Below are 18,303 nucleotides of genomic sequence, written 5' to 3'. Positions count from 1 at the left end.
ATCACTCAGCCGTTTCCCAGCCGTGCTACGACCCTCCTCCACCCCTTTCCCCTTTCGCCTCTCCTCGGTTCTGCTCGTCATCAACTGTCCAACCCTGGTCTCCTCTTCTACCACCACCAGTGTCCAGGCTCTGGGGAACATTCTGGCTATCATTCATCGATGCTGTGCATTTCATATCGTTCGTTCAATCTTCCCGCCGGGGTCTGAGCCCCAATAATGATTCATGTTCGTTAATAAAACACTCATTCTGTCTCTGTGAGTCTTTTGAGGTTGAAATAATTAACAGACTGAACTCGAAGCCCTACTGCGCATCATTTCTCTCTAATTTTAGTACATGCATTTTTATTGATGAAAAACTCAATAAACAAAAAAGAAGAAGAAGAGGAAGAAGAAGAAGAAGAAGAAGAAGAAGAAGAAGAAGAAGAAGAAGAAGAAGAGGAAGAAGAAGAAGAAGAAGAAGAAGAAGAAGAAGAAGAAGAAGAAGAAGAAGAAGAAGAAGAAGAAGAAGAAGAAGAAGAAGAAGAAGATTGAATTCCAGCTCCAACTGATGCAGATTGTTATTGTGTCTAAGGCCTAGATCCCTCATCTGCCTTGGCTTTGTACTGTATGAACGGAGTGAATCAATAATGACTAATGAGAGGGGCTTTAAGAAACCAAAGCAACACGACTGTAAGCCGCTGTTATTGAAGAACGCTCAAGGAAAGAATGTGTGAACTTAAAATAGAAACTGTGCTCTATGTCTATTATTCTCCATGTCTCTGTGTCTTGTTCCATCTGTTGCTCACGCTCCACCTTGAACACTGCCCTATGTTTAGCAAGTAGATTAATATGAAAACTAAGCAAACAACATTATCTTGGGATCAAATTAAAGACACTAATTGAAAGTGACCATTTGTAGTTGCTGTCTCTTTGTGTCAGCTCGGTGCTTCATCAACCTGTCCTCTCCTTTTAATTCCACTCTTGTTCCCTCTCTCTCTCTCTCTCTCTCTCTAGTTTTCCACTCTGTGATGCACCCTCTCTGTCATGCCTAAACCATTGCCTTATTGCTTTCCACCAACACTTACTCTTTATTTTATCTTTGGTGTGAGTCTTAATCTCTCTATTCCCATCCTCTGACAGAGCTATTAACCTGATCAAAACTTCTAGTGCAGAGATCAAATGTTCAGGCTGGAGTTCTGCAGGAGTCACCAGCTCCTGCAGCCAGAGCCCTGTTTGTCAACATACGCACACTCATGTACGAAGCATTTTCTCCCTACAAGGTTCAGCTGGATGGTGTCCATAGCGCACCACGTGGAGAGAGGGGTTGGCTTCTACACTAGTCAGAAGATTTTATTAGAATGGAAGCCAAAAGGCAAGAAACAGGAAGGTGGACAACAGAAGCAGTGGGTAATGTAAATCAAAGAGGACGTCATTGGCCAAAATGCATTGCTGAAACATCTGCAGAATGTGACAAAGGATGATTGGACCACGTTTCAAAAGCACCGTAGGCATATCCCTATTACAACGAGCCCCAGTGAGGTTTTTTCAGCAGGTGAGGCCAGTATACCACCCTTTGGCCAAGACCTGCAGAACCCTATTATTGCTCCTCAATCGGGTCGCTCCCCTCATTCCGGGCAATCTGCCTGGAAGCTCACGCCTGTGAGGTCAGTGAGGCGGGATCCTCTGGCAAACAACATCCTGCTGGATTCAACTTTGAGGCAAGCTTTTTTTCTCTCTCTCTCTCTCTGGGATGCCCTGGGCTAGCATCTTTAAAAAAGTAGTAGTAGTAGTAGTAGTAGTATTTGATATAATATTGGATTATGTCCCTGACAGATGCCAAGAGCACTAACCACTGTGCCACAGACGGCACAGCCAGGATGAATGATGTGTGCATGAATGAATGAATGGTGGTGATCAGAGGGACAGTTAGCACAGATTTGCGCACTTGCACTTCTGTCAGTCTACCACAGGGGAGACTATAGGTACTTATGTAGTTTACATCACTGTGTGTGGAGTGAATGAAGAACAAATCCCCTAAACTGCGAGAAGAACTTTGACTTGTGTCATGTGAAAAGTCAACCAGAGATGTAGTTGTTTGATTTAAAGGATCTTCTCATAGGTTTTTAAATTGACACCATTAATGAAATCTTTACATAAATATTGGATTGGACTAATCAGGAGCTGTATAAGTGAAATGTTTTGATCATGTACATTAAGAGTGGTAAAATGTGTCCATAAACTTTGTTCTTTTACAAAAAACTTTCAGATATATAGTCACCATTTTCAAAGCTTCTGTTTCAAACTAGCTCCCTCCTGGTGACCTCTTAACATCCCTGAACTGAAAGTGTTTTGAAATATATTTTTAATAGCTGCTCTCACTGCACTCTTGCAAACTCTCGCATAGACCACAGCACTGGTCCTGCTGCAATCTCCCCTCTCGTCTGTGAGGGATTAAACTGTTAATCTACCACACCAGTGACAGCCATTAACCGGGCTGGGACAGGTCAGTTTTGGCTGCGTGGGAGCTCAGACGAGTGATGGGCAAGGTACCACATGGATTAAGGGCACTTTAGAGATGTGTAATTTGACACACTACTGCTATATTTGGCTACAACTTTTGTAATGACAGCCCACATAAAATACAACTTTGATGGCAATTATGAAAAGGTGGTGTATGCAGCAAACACAGATTAAAGTCACACATTTCTATTGTGAGAATTAGCTTAGTATCTAAGGGGCCTTGAGCAGTGCACCTGCGCCTTGGTTATTTCAATGCTGTAATATGTTGCTTGGAACAGGCATCGCATTATCAAACAATATGTCATGATGCACATGCCTTAATCCTATCATTTGACTCAAATGGTGATGTTTGCAGAGTGTCTAATGGCCCCATGTGTGATCAGGCTCATGTTACATGAGCCAAGTACTCATATTCTGCACATGGGTTAATGAATACTGATGGAGCACACACAGAAACTCTGTGGCCCTCACACGCAGCCCTGGAGAACTCCTCTTGCATCTGTTTCCGGCTTGAGCAAAGCTAATGTGCTGTCTGCAGTGTTAGCACACATGTCGAGGACTGAGTATTTGCTTGTTTTAGCAGTTGCTCGAGGCTCATGCACCTAATGAGCTCCTCTCAAGGACACCGGGAGAACAGGAGTCAAATCTGTAAACTCAGATAATAGTTTCCCTGAACTTTCACCCTGAGCATATTGACCAGGGATCCGCACGTTTTCTTGGTGGAGGTGAGGGGTTTGGGGGTCCTTTACCATATTTATGATGGAAATTAATTTGTTTTCATTTTTTGTAATCCATATGGTCATGACACTTTTAAAAGAATCCCGCTTGAACCTTGATTCTAACTTTTAGTATTTAAGTATAATATAATAGAACATCATATATACAATTATGGATCGTAATCCATTATTGTGGGGTCAACAGATTTTTTATATTCCAAAAAATGTTGAATTATTGCCTCGGCCAAGGCTATACAGGGTTTTTGTTTCAGCAAATGATTTCCTACCGTAGTTTCATTATTTGATACGCATGGACTTTTGTTCTCTTTTAAATACGTAGATTTGGTGAAGCCTCTGTGGAGAAATGAATCCTTCAGTTTAGGAGAACCGCACCCGCTTGCGCAAACCCCGAGCGTGGTCAGTGTCCCGGACTATTACGCACCTCCGCTGCGTCTTCGTTTTCACCAGATAGAAATTTAAACCATGGTCTCTTCTCACTATGGGACGCCTCCTCCGCGTGTCGCGTTGTTACGGCAGTCACTGTCACCACCTATATGCAAACTTCAACTTGGGAGCTCTGTTGCGCACCGCGGCTCCCTCTCCCTCCTCCGCCCCCTCCTCCCGCTGCAGCTACGGGTCCGGACTCAGACGGGACACCTTCACAGTTCAGGCTAGAGCCTCTTCTGCTCTCTGTGCGCCTATCCTCTCACCGGAGCGGATCATGGTCGGACCGGAGAGGCTGCTCTGTCCACAAGGCACGCGGGGAGGGACGACGTTGACTCTTCACTGAGACACCGGACTCCGTGGCGAGCTTTTTTTTTTTACGCAGGGAACGGAGAGCTTCTGACTGGATTTGCCGAGGTCAGTAAGATGCACTTCAAAGTTGTCCGAGGACATGGGGTTTGGAGAATCGTGTGTTCCAACTTACAGTATATATATCTGTTTAACAATGCGTTATTAACTTCCAGGTAACCCTTACATTTTATTTAAAGGCTCAAATGCACGCCTTTGACTTTCGCTGTTTTATGAATTATCTGCATCCACTTGACGCTCTGAATTTAAATGTGGGGCATTAAGCTCTTTTAAACAAAAATGGCAAACTCCATGCGTAATTTCTGGACAACATTGTCTCCGGTTTGGCAGGTTCCACAGAGATAGAGAGTAACTCGATCCACAACGAGAGATGGGTCCATTCACCAGCTCCAAATGCAGTCGCTGTTGACTTGTCCATGAATATTATATAAGCTCGCTGACTGAAAGCGGATGACTCCAACTCCAAGAAAAGCCACCATTCCTTAACGGAATTTTCTATTGACACATTTCTATTCAAGTGCACGCCTGCTATACCTAATGAAAAAAGTGAGAAGGATGTGAGGAATTCCAGCTCCTTAAATTAACTTTTCACTCAGGAAAAAAAAAACAGCCCGAGGGAATAAAAAGCGTTTAATAAATACTCCATGGAACTCCTTCTTGTATCGTGTGAGGTGGAAATGGAACACCAGAGCTTTGACAGAAATGATTTATTGGCTCCTACAACTAGATCTTATGCCAAACACTGTATAGGCTGGATACAATGCTTCAAACAGCTCTGCTTCTCCATTCACATCCAGCAGAAGTTGTTCTCCATGCAATTCCAAGAAAGCGCCGTGAGGATTTTGGGGGTGTGAGGACGATTGCAGGAGGCGGAGAGACAGGGTTTAATATTTCAGGACTCATTAGTTATGTAAAAGTAAAGTAAAGTAAAGTTCAGCAAAAGTGCTGGACGGATGTGATGTTTAAGCCAACAAGCCTCTTTTAATAAATCTAAGCAGATACCATTCAAACTCTCTTTTGTATGTTTTTTTTGTTTTTTAAATTTAGATCAAAACATTAGACGAGAATAACTGCTGGACTTTTCATACCGCATTTATAATTTTCACCTTCACACACATAACCTTGAGAATGGCTGATCTGGTCTTGGGCCTGGTTTCCCCACTGATCCAAACTTTGGCAGTTCAATCACAGAGCACATCTCTGGCCAGTGCCAGTGCACTCACCGTGACTCTAGAGAACTTAAGGGTCCTACAGAAATATTACAGGTGAAGAGTTTATTTTTGATATACTAAAACCTGAACCCTCAATATCACAGCACAGAGCATACACTTAATAAACAATGTGATAGAAATATGACAATGAATGATTGCAAACATTATGCCCTATGGCAACAGTGGCTCAGCTGGTAGAGCTCCTCGAATCCCAGCTCCCACAGGTGGAGACTGTCGTTGTGCCTTTGGGCAAGACACTAACTTGCCAGATATAAATGAAGAGGTGCTCTCTCGCTGCAGGAGTGATTGTTGATGTTGTATTGTCCTGTAAATGTGTGTCACTTGCAGCTTTTCTGTAGAGGGTCAACAATATCAACATCAACCACCACTTGACAAAATGTTTTGTGATACACAGTAGATTCTGTTTCATTTTTTAAAGTAACCTCTTGGTTTTATTGAGCAGGTCTCAAAGGTCTGTAAGTCGTTCTTTTGTTTGAGCTGTGAGTTGGGGTCAGGGCTTTGAGAACTGCTACAAATACTTAAATATTGTTCTTCATTATTTTTCTTTTGTACTTTTGTTTAACCACACAAAAGGACAAATGCTTTGAATTGTAACAATACACATTCTTGCTACACGCTGATGACTATATTTGAGGCTTTACCTCGCACAAAATCATCCTGATTAAGTGACACGGACAAACTACTGGCCCAAATTCAATGTGTGATTCAGAAAAAGCATTACGTTTTGGTGTTAGTCGTTCAGTTTGTAGCCGTTTTAACAGCCAATTACTCAATTCAAGTGTGAACAGCACAACGTCAGTGTTCTTTTCTGTCCCTGCACATTCTCTCACACCTACCATAATACTGCCCTGTCCTGAATGGGTTCCAAGAATTTTACACTGTTCAACTCCACTGACCACAATAGCCGTCCTGTTCGCTGCACCGCTGATGTGTCTGTCTGTCTACTTTCGCACTAAGAGACTGAGAGGGAGGGGCTACAGCACTGCAGTCTCATTGAGGTGTGCTGCTCGTGCTCTCTACCTCTGTTTTCTGCCATTATTCTCTCTCTCTACACCATCTGTTTCTCACTATGCTTGTATCATCCTTATACAGCCCCCGTTTTTAAGTTGACAATGCTGTGAGGTGTACGGATGACATAGACTCAATCAAACTCAATAATCAGTTGAAGGAAATATAATTATAGAGTAATAGAGTTAATAGTTGCATCAGGAATATTTGTCAAGACATGTCAAACACCAATCGCTCTTTGTTTGATGTAATTCATGTAACAAACCCTCCTGTCAGACCCAGCCTCACATGTCTGTCTGTTGTCTACCACAGGATGCCATCATGAGCCCAGGCCTTCCCTGATCCTGCCAGGCGGACACAGGACACCCCCTGGCTCTCTGGATGCAACACATTTGGCATCAGATTTATGTAGCTCAGCCCTTGATCAATCCTAACACACTCACTATTCAGGATTCCCTGATCCACGGCGGGATTACCCACTGATCTGCTGTATGGCCACACACTACAAATAGTGTGAATTTCATGCCCAGAAACTCTACAGCCGGGTTCGAACTTTGCCATTTGGATATCAAAGCCATAGCTCATCTCTCAGTGCTCTGAAGGGGAAAGGATTGGAAGCCATTTTTCCTCAGACTGGAGCGATTTGCATAAAGTTTGACTCAAAGGTCTGCAGTGAAGCCTGTCGCCTGCGCTGCTCAGAGGTGAGCAGCATTTGTTCCAGATGCCGCCATGCCTATCATCAGTAACGCCAACCATGACTTCAGCAACCTCTCTGTCAGTGACGACAGCAGTCTCGACCGCATCTTCACAGAGATCCCAGAGACTGAGACCATCAAGGTGAGGAACAGTGGCTGCATATAATGATGTGGTAATAGTGATAATGGTTTTATAAGCTTGACAACTTTCTCAAAGTGCCCTACTGTAGTCTGATTATAAGACCCACTCTACCATCTGAGCCACTGTCACCCCATCCTACATATCTTCTCGGCGTCGAGACTTTTCTCAACGTGTCTGTTTTGTGTCCTTCAGGGTGTCTATTACAAACGGGCTCAGTTCATTCATCGACCGGAGGACCTCGTGTCCATTGACCACGGCCTGTTAGCAGTGATAAACGTTGGGGGAAACCGCTACACTTTCCCCTGGAGCACCCTGGAGCAGTTCCCCCTTACGCGCCTGGGCCGTCTGTGCGACTGCCGCTCCCCCGAAGACATCGCCAACGTCTGCGATGACTACGACGAAGCCCGCAAGGAGTTCTTCTTCGACCGATCGCCCTCGGCCTTCAGGGTCATCCTCAACTTCCTGGCGGCGGGTAAACTGCGTCTGCTTAGGGAGATGTGCATGCTGTCCCTTCACGATGAGCTGACGTACTGGGGCGTGGAGATGGCCTACATGGAGCGCTGCTGCAAAAGAAAGATGTACACAAGGATCGAGGAGGTGCACGAACAGGAGAGGAGAGAGGAGGAGCGGAGGCAGAGGAACGCCATGCAGAAAGCACCCGTGGAGGAGACGCAATATCGCAAGGTGATGAACTGGCTCAGAGACATGGTGGAGAATCCTCAGTCAGGTTTACCAGGGAAGATCTTCGCCTGTCTGTCTGTCATCATGGTGGCTGTGACGGTCATCAGCCTATGCATCGGGACTATGCCAGACCTCAGAGAGGAGGAGGACAGGGTGAGTGTTCAGAAATGTGCTATCAATGTTGCCAACCTTGCAGCTAAAACATGCGGAAATGGAGCAGTATTTTTTACAATGTCAATAATAAAAGAGGGATGTAAAAAGGATGGGTCAGATGCAGGAATAATAGACCTTCACAATTAGTGTTCTTTGTGAATATGAGTGAATTTGTTTGAACGTTGGACCCTATGACGTACAACTGGATTTTTTCTTGGGGTTTCTTAAGTTTGCATTTTGCGCTTTAGCATAATTTATTAACACAGCACCCTGCTACATTTGAGTTTCTTAGCTACGTACATGAAAAGCTTTATCACCATTACAGTTCCTCCATTCTAATTTATTATGCTTCAACCAATAGGCCCCATGAATTAGGTCTAATTTGCAAAAGAGTGATTGTGGCTTTTTCCTTCATTAATTAAAAGCTTCAGAATTCATTTATTACAAACTTCCTAATTTAGTTGAGTGAAGCATTTCCATCCCTTTCCTGATAACTTTCTATTCAGACAGTGTAGTGCTATTTTGGGCCAAAAGGAACATGGTAATACTTGCTGATATATTGTCAACTATTGCCTGAATGTCTCCTGGTTGTCACACCCGCTTAAATATCCCAGTGGGACAGCCGTGCCGTGTGCAGCAGTAGGGAGCGCCTTGTGATCTGTGTCTATCCGAAGTATGGAATAATGAAGCCCAAAGCTGCTCACTGAGGCCTGGCCAGTATCTGTCTGTAAGCACTCGCAAGAAATGAAATGGCCTTACTGTATTGGGCACACAGAGACACGCGCATTAAGACACACACTCAATTTCACACTTAAGAAGAGACACATCAGACGGCCACAAGCACAGACAATAGTTTTGAACTCATCCACTGTGAACGATGGGAAGCTTTGTGTCTTCTGCTTTATTATTTTTTTTCCCTATTTGAATCCTTCATGGGCAGCACGGTGGCAGAGCAGTCAGAGCTCTTGCCTCACTGCCAGAAGGCTTTCAGGTGCGAGCCACGGTGGGGCCTTTTTTGTGGAGGTTGCATGTCCTCCCAGTGCCTGACCACAAAAACATTTACAAAAGGCCAGCATGAATGAGAGTGTGTGTTTGTGAGTGCAAGAGCCGGACAATTGAGACCCATGTGTGTTCAACATGCACTGTCCCGAGCAAATAAGCTGAAAACAAAAGACAAACAAACTGTGTCTTTTAGAAAAGATCCATGGTCAATAAAGTACTAATCCAGAATTTGTTGCACCAATTGTACGATAATCATTCTTAGACTATGACCAACAAACATTGCTTGAATGAGTTTGTGCCAGACCCAGTGCTTTGTGAGTGAATCTGGAAATAAGAATGCCATTATGTCTAGCCAGTTCGATTTTCAACTATTTTGAAACAGTTCAATATCTCAGGCATGTACTCTTGCAAAATACTTTATTTTTGACTTAAATCATTGGGATTGCAACCTCAACATTTGAAGTACTAGCTCGGTCGGGCAGGCTTTAAAACTTAGGAGGTCCATGGGTCAGACGGCATTAAGAGCCATGATTGAATTCTACAAAAAAAGCCATCCTGCGGCGCTGAGAGTGTGCCAGCTTTACTCCCAAAGACATCACCCCGAGCATTAACCCAGTATCGATTTTGATATGAGCGTTCCCTGCCAGCGAAAAGCACAGGAGAGAGTAAAGGAGGAAGCCATCCTCAGAATGCGTGATGAGCCGGAGAAGCCTGCCAGGAGCTCCCCCCTGGTCTAGTGATGGTCACAGGATCACAGATGGAGCGGACTGAGTGGGCAATTAGACATTTAGAGCCGTGCGATGTGATTCAGAAGGCAAACCCACATGAGCGAGAGCTTTGACACTGGGGCTCTTTACAGCCGCTGAAACGACCAGTCTGGGTCCTAGAACCCAATGGAAACTTTTTACAAACAGTGACAAAGCTTATAACAAAAGAGGCAGAAACATAAACCGTCATTGGATTGAGATGTTGCATTGTGCCAATCTAGATGTGAAGGGTGGAAAACGTCTGACACTCTCAACTTTGTGCTTTCACATAGGCAGGTGACATTGTTGTTGTTTTTTTCTCCTGAATTTGTGTTATGGTAGATGTTTTCAAATGATCTGTTTGAAACTGCCTTGGCAATTATTATTGTTAATTATACCAGATGACTACTTTTTGATAACTAAGCAGCACATAGCTGTGAATCAATATTTTCAGTAACGCTTTATATTAAGGGGTGGTCGTTAAGTATTAATAAGGTATTTATTAGGATTAATAATTAATCAGTCATGAATGATAAGCTTGTATATATTAATAAGCTGCTTATTATACTATTATCTATTAACATACTAATCCTAAACTTAAGGAGATTACTAATGCTTATTAGTTCCTTATTAATAACAAGCACACCTTAATATAAAGCAATGCCATTTTTCCTTTTCAACACTTTTGTAAAATAATTATTGGAAGTTATATCACCTCTTTGTCTCTTAGGGTAAGTAATTAATCATTGAAATTAGTGGCACTGGAGAAAGAGATGAAAGAGTAGGTTTGGGCACTATACTGACGTTACCATTGCGAGATTAAGTCACACAAGAACTCCCGTTTTACTGACATCTCTGCCTCATCAGTGTGATTAAAGTCGCGGTCAGGTCAGAAGCGCTGGGCATCACGTTCGTGTAGTGTGTCACAGTGAGAGGCAACTGAAACCACTCTGTGAGACCAGCGATGTCTTGACAGAAAGACTAGTGTCTACAGGTACTAGCAAAGTATCTATGGAGGCTAAACTGCAGTGTGCTGTGATCACATGCCCCGCTCTAACCTCATTATCATGTTTAATGTATTAGCGTGGCCCTGTGGAACAGAGTCTTCCCTTAAAACATGACGCAGAGAGGTTTGATCCCATTGCCCTTTGGGAGTCGTTTGTCTATTTTTAACCTTGAATGAAAATTAATTAAAGGATCTATATCATGCTATTTTAGCCATTCCAAAGTTAAGTATAGGCATGTATATGATATATTGTACCTCTACCATTATGGAGCACTCATTTTTGTGATAAATATAAGTGTTTTCTGGAGGTATTTTTCAAACCCGGAAGTTTAACACCGCCCCCTCTCTCCGCACATACTTTACCGTAATATAAATAAACAACAATAAGTGAAGTTACTTCACGATGCAGTTATACGGAGTTGACATCTGCAACACAGCTTCATAAATGGCTAACACACAAGCTAATATGCTAACACACAAGCTAATACACGTTTGGATTGACTCACCACTCTGGTCCATCGCTGTTTACATTATGGGACTTGCGTTGGTTATAAAAGTTAATCCACTTTGGTTCTGGCAAAGGTTCACCAAACATCCATCAGAGACAGTCACAGAAAAACACCATTTTGGTGATAGTCGCTGAATCCAGCTTCTGAGAGAGTGGCCTCTTCTTGAAAAAGGTTGAATAAACTCCCGTCCTCGTAGCCAAACGCGCTTCTTTTTCTCCGTCCGTGACATGATCGTTAGGTAAGAATAAAGAACAGGTGTGTCCAGAGTAGGTAACGAGCTCCATCTTCACAGCTGCAGCGCAAACATGACGTCTGTTCAGACGCTCAGGGATGTGTTTGTTTTGGCCTCAGCTGACCTGGAAAGCTGTTTTACAAATTAAAATCTGTCCGTAAGCATAGAATTAAGACATTACATTACAGACGTCGAGCACTTCCGTTCCACTGTTACGACACAACTGAACAGGTCAGTCGTTCACCAGGAGAGGGAGGAGCAGCTGCTCAGAGAGCAGGAGTTTATAATAGATCCATGAGCAGGATTCAGGAGGATTGCGGAGAGCTGCGTGAATGAAGCCACAAACCACTCTGGGGGTGTTTTTGATAAGGAAATAGCATAACAACATGGCTAAAAGCTCTAAAAAGTCGATTTTGCATGATATAGGACCTTTAAATACTTTCACATAAAAGCTGTCATCCTGACATATCATTGCAGTGTATGTAATTGGTGTGCACACATACAATAGTTTTTTGTGTTATTATTACCAAATGCAAACTCGTAGAATAAGTTTGATGTAGAAATATAATATTCTGCACTCTTCAAATTCAGATACGATTTTGATTATCGCACATGCCGCTGGGATGATTGGTTTTGTTCCCCTTCGCATTTCACGTGCTACTGCCACATGCTTTGGTCCGACATAAACAAACAGCGCTGTGTGATGATGTCATCAGGCTGCGCAGCTTGGTTTGCTTGGGCAGGTGTGTGAGGGCTGGCCAGCAGGGGCAGGTGAGTCAGGTATGTCTCTAGTAGAGGATTAGTTTAGAAATTGTAGCATTTTTAATATAATTTGGACTTTTTTGTAACTATCCAAAAAAAAAAACATTTTGCTTTGTTTGTTTTTACTCATTTATTTATTTTTAAGGGCAAGAAATAATCGTTTGTTTTTCAATTATTCCGAAAATAATTGTGTTTTTTTTTTTTTTTCTATAATCGAGCAGCCCTAGCCTTAAACTGAACTGTGCCCAAAAAGGGGTCCAAGTCGCTCCAACTTGGGGCCACCCCTGCTGTGGGGCTGCAGCAGTTTGTTTGGGACCAGTTCGAAAAAGAGGAGCTGTGCGTGTCTATGCATTAATAGGATGAGGGAGATTGCACCCTCGAGCAAAAACAACAAGACTGATTGCACAAATAAACATAAGTATGACTTTGAGCATCTGGAATAGACCTGCATAAGACCACATAAGACCACATAAGACCACATAAGAGCGCTTAGGCAACCGGCAGTTGTTTTCCATGTGAATTTGAAGTTAATGTTGTGCAAAAAAAGTCTTAGTAGCATCATGTGTGTGCGGTTGGACACTTGCTTTGAGAATAAAATAATTTCCTTGTTTGGAAAGTATTTAGAAAGCAGCTCACAATAGATGAATTCATCACATTGCATGATGAGTTGTTGGTACTTTGGGGCAAAGAGGTGAAATTTAAAAAAAGGTTGAATGAAAAAGTTGGCAGATAAAGTAGTTTCCTTCAGCTGCTGCTTTATCTTAGGGTGCATTCAGACCAAATGTGATGTGAGCGTCAGAGAAGTCTGGTTTACATGCAAAGTCTATCTCCAGAGGTCCTGCTGTGTGATGAGAGCATCCGAGGCGTCATAGCGGAGCATTTGGTGCAGGGTTTTGGGAGCGGTCTAGTGTCTGACATACAGATAGAGAATCAAAAGTGTGAATCCAAGAGTTTAGAGACATCAGAGTTGGGAAAGCTGTGGCCCACTAAAAGCCATCCGTTCTGTTCTATTGCTGCAGTAGCATTCTGTGGGTGTTATGTGCGGTGGTTTAAGTGTAAAAATGTGATGGGTTTCTTGACGTCAAAACAGTTAAATGACTTTATACCTGTTTCAGTGTTGACAAACCCAAACCAAACATGGTGTAACTTTGCTCTCATGCTCACACTGTCTTACTGCAGTAGCCCCTGACAGTTTAGCTTCAAAACACATACTGCTCATACTGCTTGTGCTTTTATGTCCCTGTCTCTGCGCCTCAGACTTTGTTGTTTGTTTGGTGGTCGGCTGAAATCCACCTGCCGTGTTGCACTCGGACTGACCATCCCGGGCCCTGAGCCGCAGGAATCCTATCATCTTTAATCCGCCATTGTTTGTCTTTGTCTCGGAGCCAAAAACCCCTCCAGCTCTCATCAGTCACCCTCGGCCTCGATGTTGGTGTGAAAAATCATTCAGAGAAAAAGCGGAGGGCAAAAAGAAAGTCAGCTTTGAAGAGAGAATTACCAAAGCAGAATGGCCCAGGCCACAAGATAAACGTGCCCTCTCCTCCTCTTATATAGTTTTCTTTGACAGCTCTCGTGTCCTCAGATGATCCCTCTATCCAACATTATATCACTGAGCTGAACGCTGTGGGATGGGAGGGGTCCATACCCTGCAGCTGTGACTTAAGCTCGATGGTAATAACTGTCATTCCCCTCCATCTCCTGCCGTGTGTGTGGACGTCCGCACCGCATAAGCAATCTGCAATGGGGAGAACCACAATTCAATCAAATGTTTCAGTGTATCATGAGGGAGTGACTGGGCATTGAAAATTTAACTAGCGATATAAAATATGTGTATGGGGATGGATACACTGTTGTGCATTGTGGAGCGATTGTTGAGTTCAAGGTTTGGTGGTTTTTGTGGTGAACTGAAGGCATTTTCCTCAGTGTTGCTGGAACTTGATCAAAATTAAGCTTTTCTCCCTTATCCCAGTGTGCCCACAGACAGCTGACATCATCACTGTCGTTCCTGCTTATAGTTGAAGGCACTCCTGAGCGATTTAAACAATATTACACTCCAACAATGTCTATCTGTTCGTTCACTTGTCACTGATGATACGCAGTTACTCTGGCAATCACGGCATCCAATATCAGCTTGGCTTTGTCATAAAAGAGAGTGACCTCAATTTAAAATACTCGCCGAGTGTTCTTTGATTCCTTATAAAGGCATATAGCCCGACGAGCGTGACAGACAGGCGGATTAAGAGAAACGTGTGTTCTGTCTGTATCAGAACAAATGTGGCAGCTTACATCAAAATGAAGAAATGAAAAAGAGCAAACAAAAGTCACACAGAAGATTAAGAAAGAATGTGGACTTCTGCCGAATCAACAATCAAAGTACTTTACTCTGTTATTCAGAGGTGAGAGAAGTTTTATACAGATTAGAGATTTTTCCGCATTTGAGCGACATATTACAAATAAGTGCCTGTGAATAATGGATTGGTGCCAAACTTGTATAAGAAACTGCTTACTGTGATGCTCTTGCTTTTGAGCAGGAAGCTAGGTGGGACTGGCTTGCCAAGCTAATAATACTCAGATCTCTCATCATGTATCTATAGCATTATCCTTATGCGATTAGGGTTTGTGAACCTGTTCTCAAACCATGGCAATAAAAACATTTCTGTTTGTAGGAGTGTTGTCCTCATTTTGGGTGTTGGGCCGAAATTCAGCTCCCACAGTGGGTCATGGGCCGCATATAATGAAAACAGAAAAATACTATTGACAAATCATCTACAATAGATTAATAATAATTAGCTGTGATTTTACAGGACTGAAGCCCAATAAATGATAATAATAACGGCTTACACGTGCACGTATTGCACTTTACAAGCCTGTGCCACAAGTTTCTGCTACACTGGGGCAAATTTACCATTTACCACTCGGCTATAATGTGTTGTTTATATCCTGAGTGAGCAGGTATTTCTTTAAAAATGTATAACTCAGCACAGGAATGGGCTAGAGACTTACTTTTTTTTTCACAATTTGTGCTCTTCGAGTCACGGGCCAGATTGAATAATCAGATACAGCCCTTGTGTACAGGCCTTGTGTTTGACACATGTGCGATAATGCTTGGATGGAATTTGTAATGATGACATTCTGTGTCGTTTAGACATCACATTTAGAGTATCTTAATGTTCATGTATCTAAAGGTTCATGATAGGAATACGCGTCCCTCACGGCTAATGTGTGTTACTTTATGAATGATATAACTTTGAACTCTGTGATGCGTCTTGTACAGTATAACAAGTACTGACATCACCTTACAAGTGGACACCAGTACACTATCATTGTCTCCGGCCTGTTCATTTAGAACTAACTTAATTAAATAAGTACGTAAAGTTAATTTAGCACCTTTCCCAGACTGAGAAGTCACAAAGTGCTCGATAGATCATCGTAACAATAGCTATTGTAGTAAATTGATTGACAATAGCTTCAGCATCATTGATCAGGGCCTTAAACTAAAATGGGCACCCATTAAATGTGTCGCTCAGGACACAGCTAACTTTATAGTTATCCATTGGTTATTCATTTAGACGTGGGGCTGAGTGCCATAAAACGATACGTCTCTTGGTTCTGAAAAAGGAAATGTACTTTTTATAGTAATTCTTTTAAGCCTTGTTTGATGCTTGGTGGATTAAATAACATTACAGGCTTATAGGTATTTGCCATAATTCATGTATGTTACCAGTATATTGAATGGTATCCAAGGCTTGCTAAACTAATGAGGATCCTACACATTCAGAATATGCAGAACTAACCTGTGCCTAACTTACCTTGTGATTCCAATGTGTGTCCCCAATGATAACGCCTATTTTAATATGCAATACAGACGGACATCTGGGTTTTTGCCTTGTATATTCATTGGTTCTGCAGATAAGCTTTGTCCTCACGCTGCTCTCCCCTGATAAATCCCCCACCGCATTTTTTACAATCCTTAGACACTCTCTGGGTCACATTGAGTTTACATTTTATTACCGCTCAAATGTCAAGAATACAAGTTTACTCCTGAACTAAAGTCGCTTTGAAGAACTATTCATTCATTTATACTTCAAAGCCTTTCAGCCGTTGCACTGCATGTCACTGAGATTCATGTCTTTAATACACTCTCTGGGTGATGGAGTTTTGCGCATGCAGATTCACTCACTCGTATCCAGCCTGGGGGGTGATTGGAGAGCCCGCTTTACACAGTTTAGCGCCATAAATTGGACTGGGATTTTGCAGTCCAATAATTACATCCCAGAGCGTCACTGCGCTGTGATGGGGTGACAAAAGTACCATATTGAATAAGTAAAGATCGAAATTGCGGGTTCGGACACGTCCCTTGATTGACTCAGCGCCTGAGCAGGACCTCAAGTCGATGGAGAATCAATGTGGCTAAGTGATTATGGAGTGGGCCGACCGCAGGCTGATTGCAGTTTTCGGAAAATACAGCCCAAAAGGAGAAATGTTCGGGGCGTAAGAGAAGAAAAGGTTGCAGTGGAGGAGATGGAGGATGCTATAAACATCGGAAAGACGCAGTATTAAGTCTGCTGAAGTGCCGTGATCCTTGAGGGGTGTTCAAAGTTTAAACACAGTCTGGGACATAGTGTTATTACCTGCAAACACAAGAAAGGACGTGCTTTATTAGACACCACAAAATGTTTTCTTTCAGGTGCTGTTTTCATCTTTTTTCCCTTGATTTAGTTCTTATTACAGCTTTACCCATTAACCTCTTAACCCCCGCATTAGCCGAGCACATTTCCTCCAGTTTGGCTTTACTGAATCTAAAAGCTTCTTGGGAAAAAGCGACAAAATAGCCACAAAAATGAGATGTAAATGAGGATCAAAAGAGCAACAAAATGTGTCCAAAAAGCGACATAAACTAGACAAAACATCCCCCATAAGATTGATGACAAAGCGTCAGGGAAATGACAGAAATGCAACACAATAGTAACCAAAGCAAAAAAGTGACAGAAGTGATGAAAAAGCGACAGAAACGCAACTTAAATGAGGGTGAAAACAGCCAACAAAAGCATAAAAAAAGCGTGTTTTTGCCGCAGTTTTGACAAAAAAGCCCCATAAAATTGATGAAAAAGCGAAAAAGAAAAACACAAACAAATTAGGAAAACACCCACAAAAAAAACATCAAAAGAGCAACAAAAACACATTAAAAAAGTGCAGAAAAAGCATCAAAAATACTACCAAAAAGTGTTGACAACACAGCATAACTTGAGGATAAATGTTAGATCCATTTTGTAGCTGAACTGAAGGAAACTAGGTTAAAGGTGCATTATGCAACTTTTTATGAGGAAAAAAAAGTTGATATTTGTGCGTATTTCACCTTGTAGTGACCCAGCGGCTGTATGAGAGGTCAGCATGACACCTTTACTTTCCATCACACTGGTCTCCGGGACGCCAATTGTTTGGAAGGTTTTCACTGCTGACGGAGCCTCTCAACAGAAGAACTACAAAACAATTGGTCCTGGAGCTTTGTAGAGACCAGCGTGATCAAAAGTAAAGGCGTCATGCTGACCACTCATACAGCCAATGTGTCATTTAAAGGTCAAATGCGCACAAATGTAAACTGGGTTTTTCCACATAGTTGCATAATGCACCTTTAACCATCATAGCTGTTTCTTCTTATATGAAAAAGAATCGGTAAAAAAACAGGCGGGCTCTTGGTGAGCAGTCGTCGATGCTGACAGTGACACGAGGTTGAGAACAGCTTTTTTTTCGAATAAAGATGGGTGGTACCATTACAGACGCCGCCCAAGAAGTGACTTCCTGTTTCGATCCAGCACGCCAAAATAAAAGCCTCATTGATTAGTTCAGCAGGCACTTGCAACATTACGAGAATATTATTAAATACACACATTTTACACACAGTTAATAGTTAGGCAGAAAGAAAATGAGCTAATGAACTGCTGAACTAATGAATAAGATGGTGCTTTTATGTTGGCCTGCTGGATCGAAACAGGAAGTCACTTCTTGGGCGGCATTGCTATGATTTGAAGTTATGCACAGAGTTAATTGTGCAGCCCTATACTTTAGTGACACAATGCCTCACAATAGTCGCATTGCCCCTTCACCAA

General features: G+C 42.5%; 1 protein-coding gene across 1 annotated transcript in view; it reads left to right on the top strand.

Moving 5' to 3' along the window:
• Positions 1-3,678: 3,678 nt before the first annotated feature.
• The window catches only part of kcng4a (potassium voltage-gated channel, subfamily G, member 4a), a 32,291-nt gene continuing 17,666 nt past the window's right edge, over positions 3,679-18,303 (top strand). Inside the window, exons 1-3 of the mRNA XM_079568292.1 lie at positions 3,679-4,076; positions 6,581-7,105; positions 7,298-7,939. Coding sequence (XP_079424418.1) covers positions 6,998-7,105; positions 7,298-7,939 — 750 coding nt within the window. The 5' untranslated portion in view covers positions 3,679-4,076; positions 6,581-6,997. The remainder of the gene's footprint in view (positions 4,077-6,580; positions 7,106-7,297; positions 7,940-18,303) is intronic.

The sequence above is a fragment of the Gobius niger genome, assembly GCF_951799975.1.
Source record: "Gobius niger genome assembly, chromosome: 12".
NCBI lineage: Eukaryota > Metazoa > Chordata > Actinopteri > Gobiiformes > Gobiidae > Gobius > Gobius niger.
This window is presented reverse-complemented; position numbering and strand designations above follow the sequence as displayed.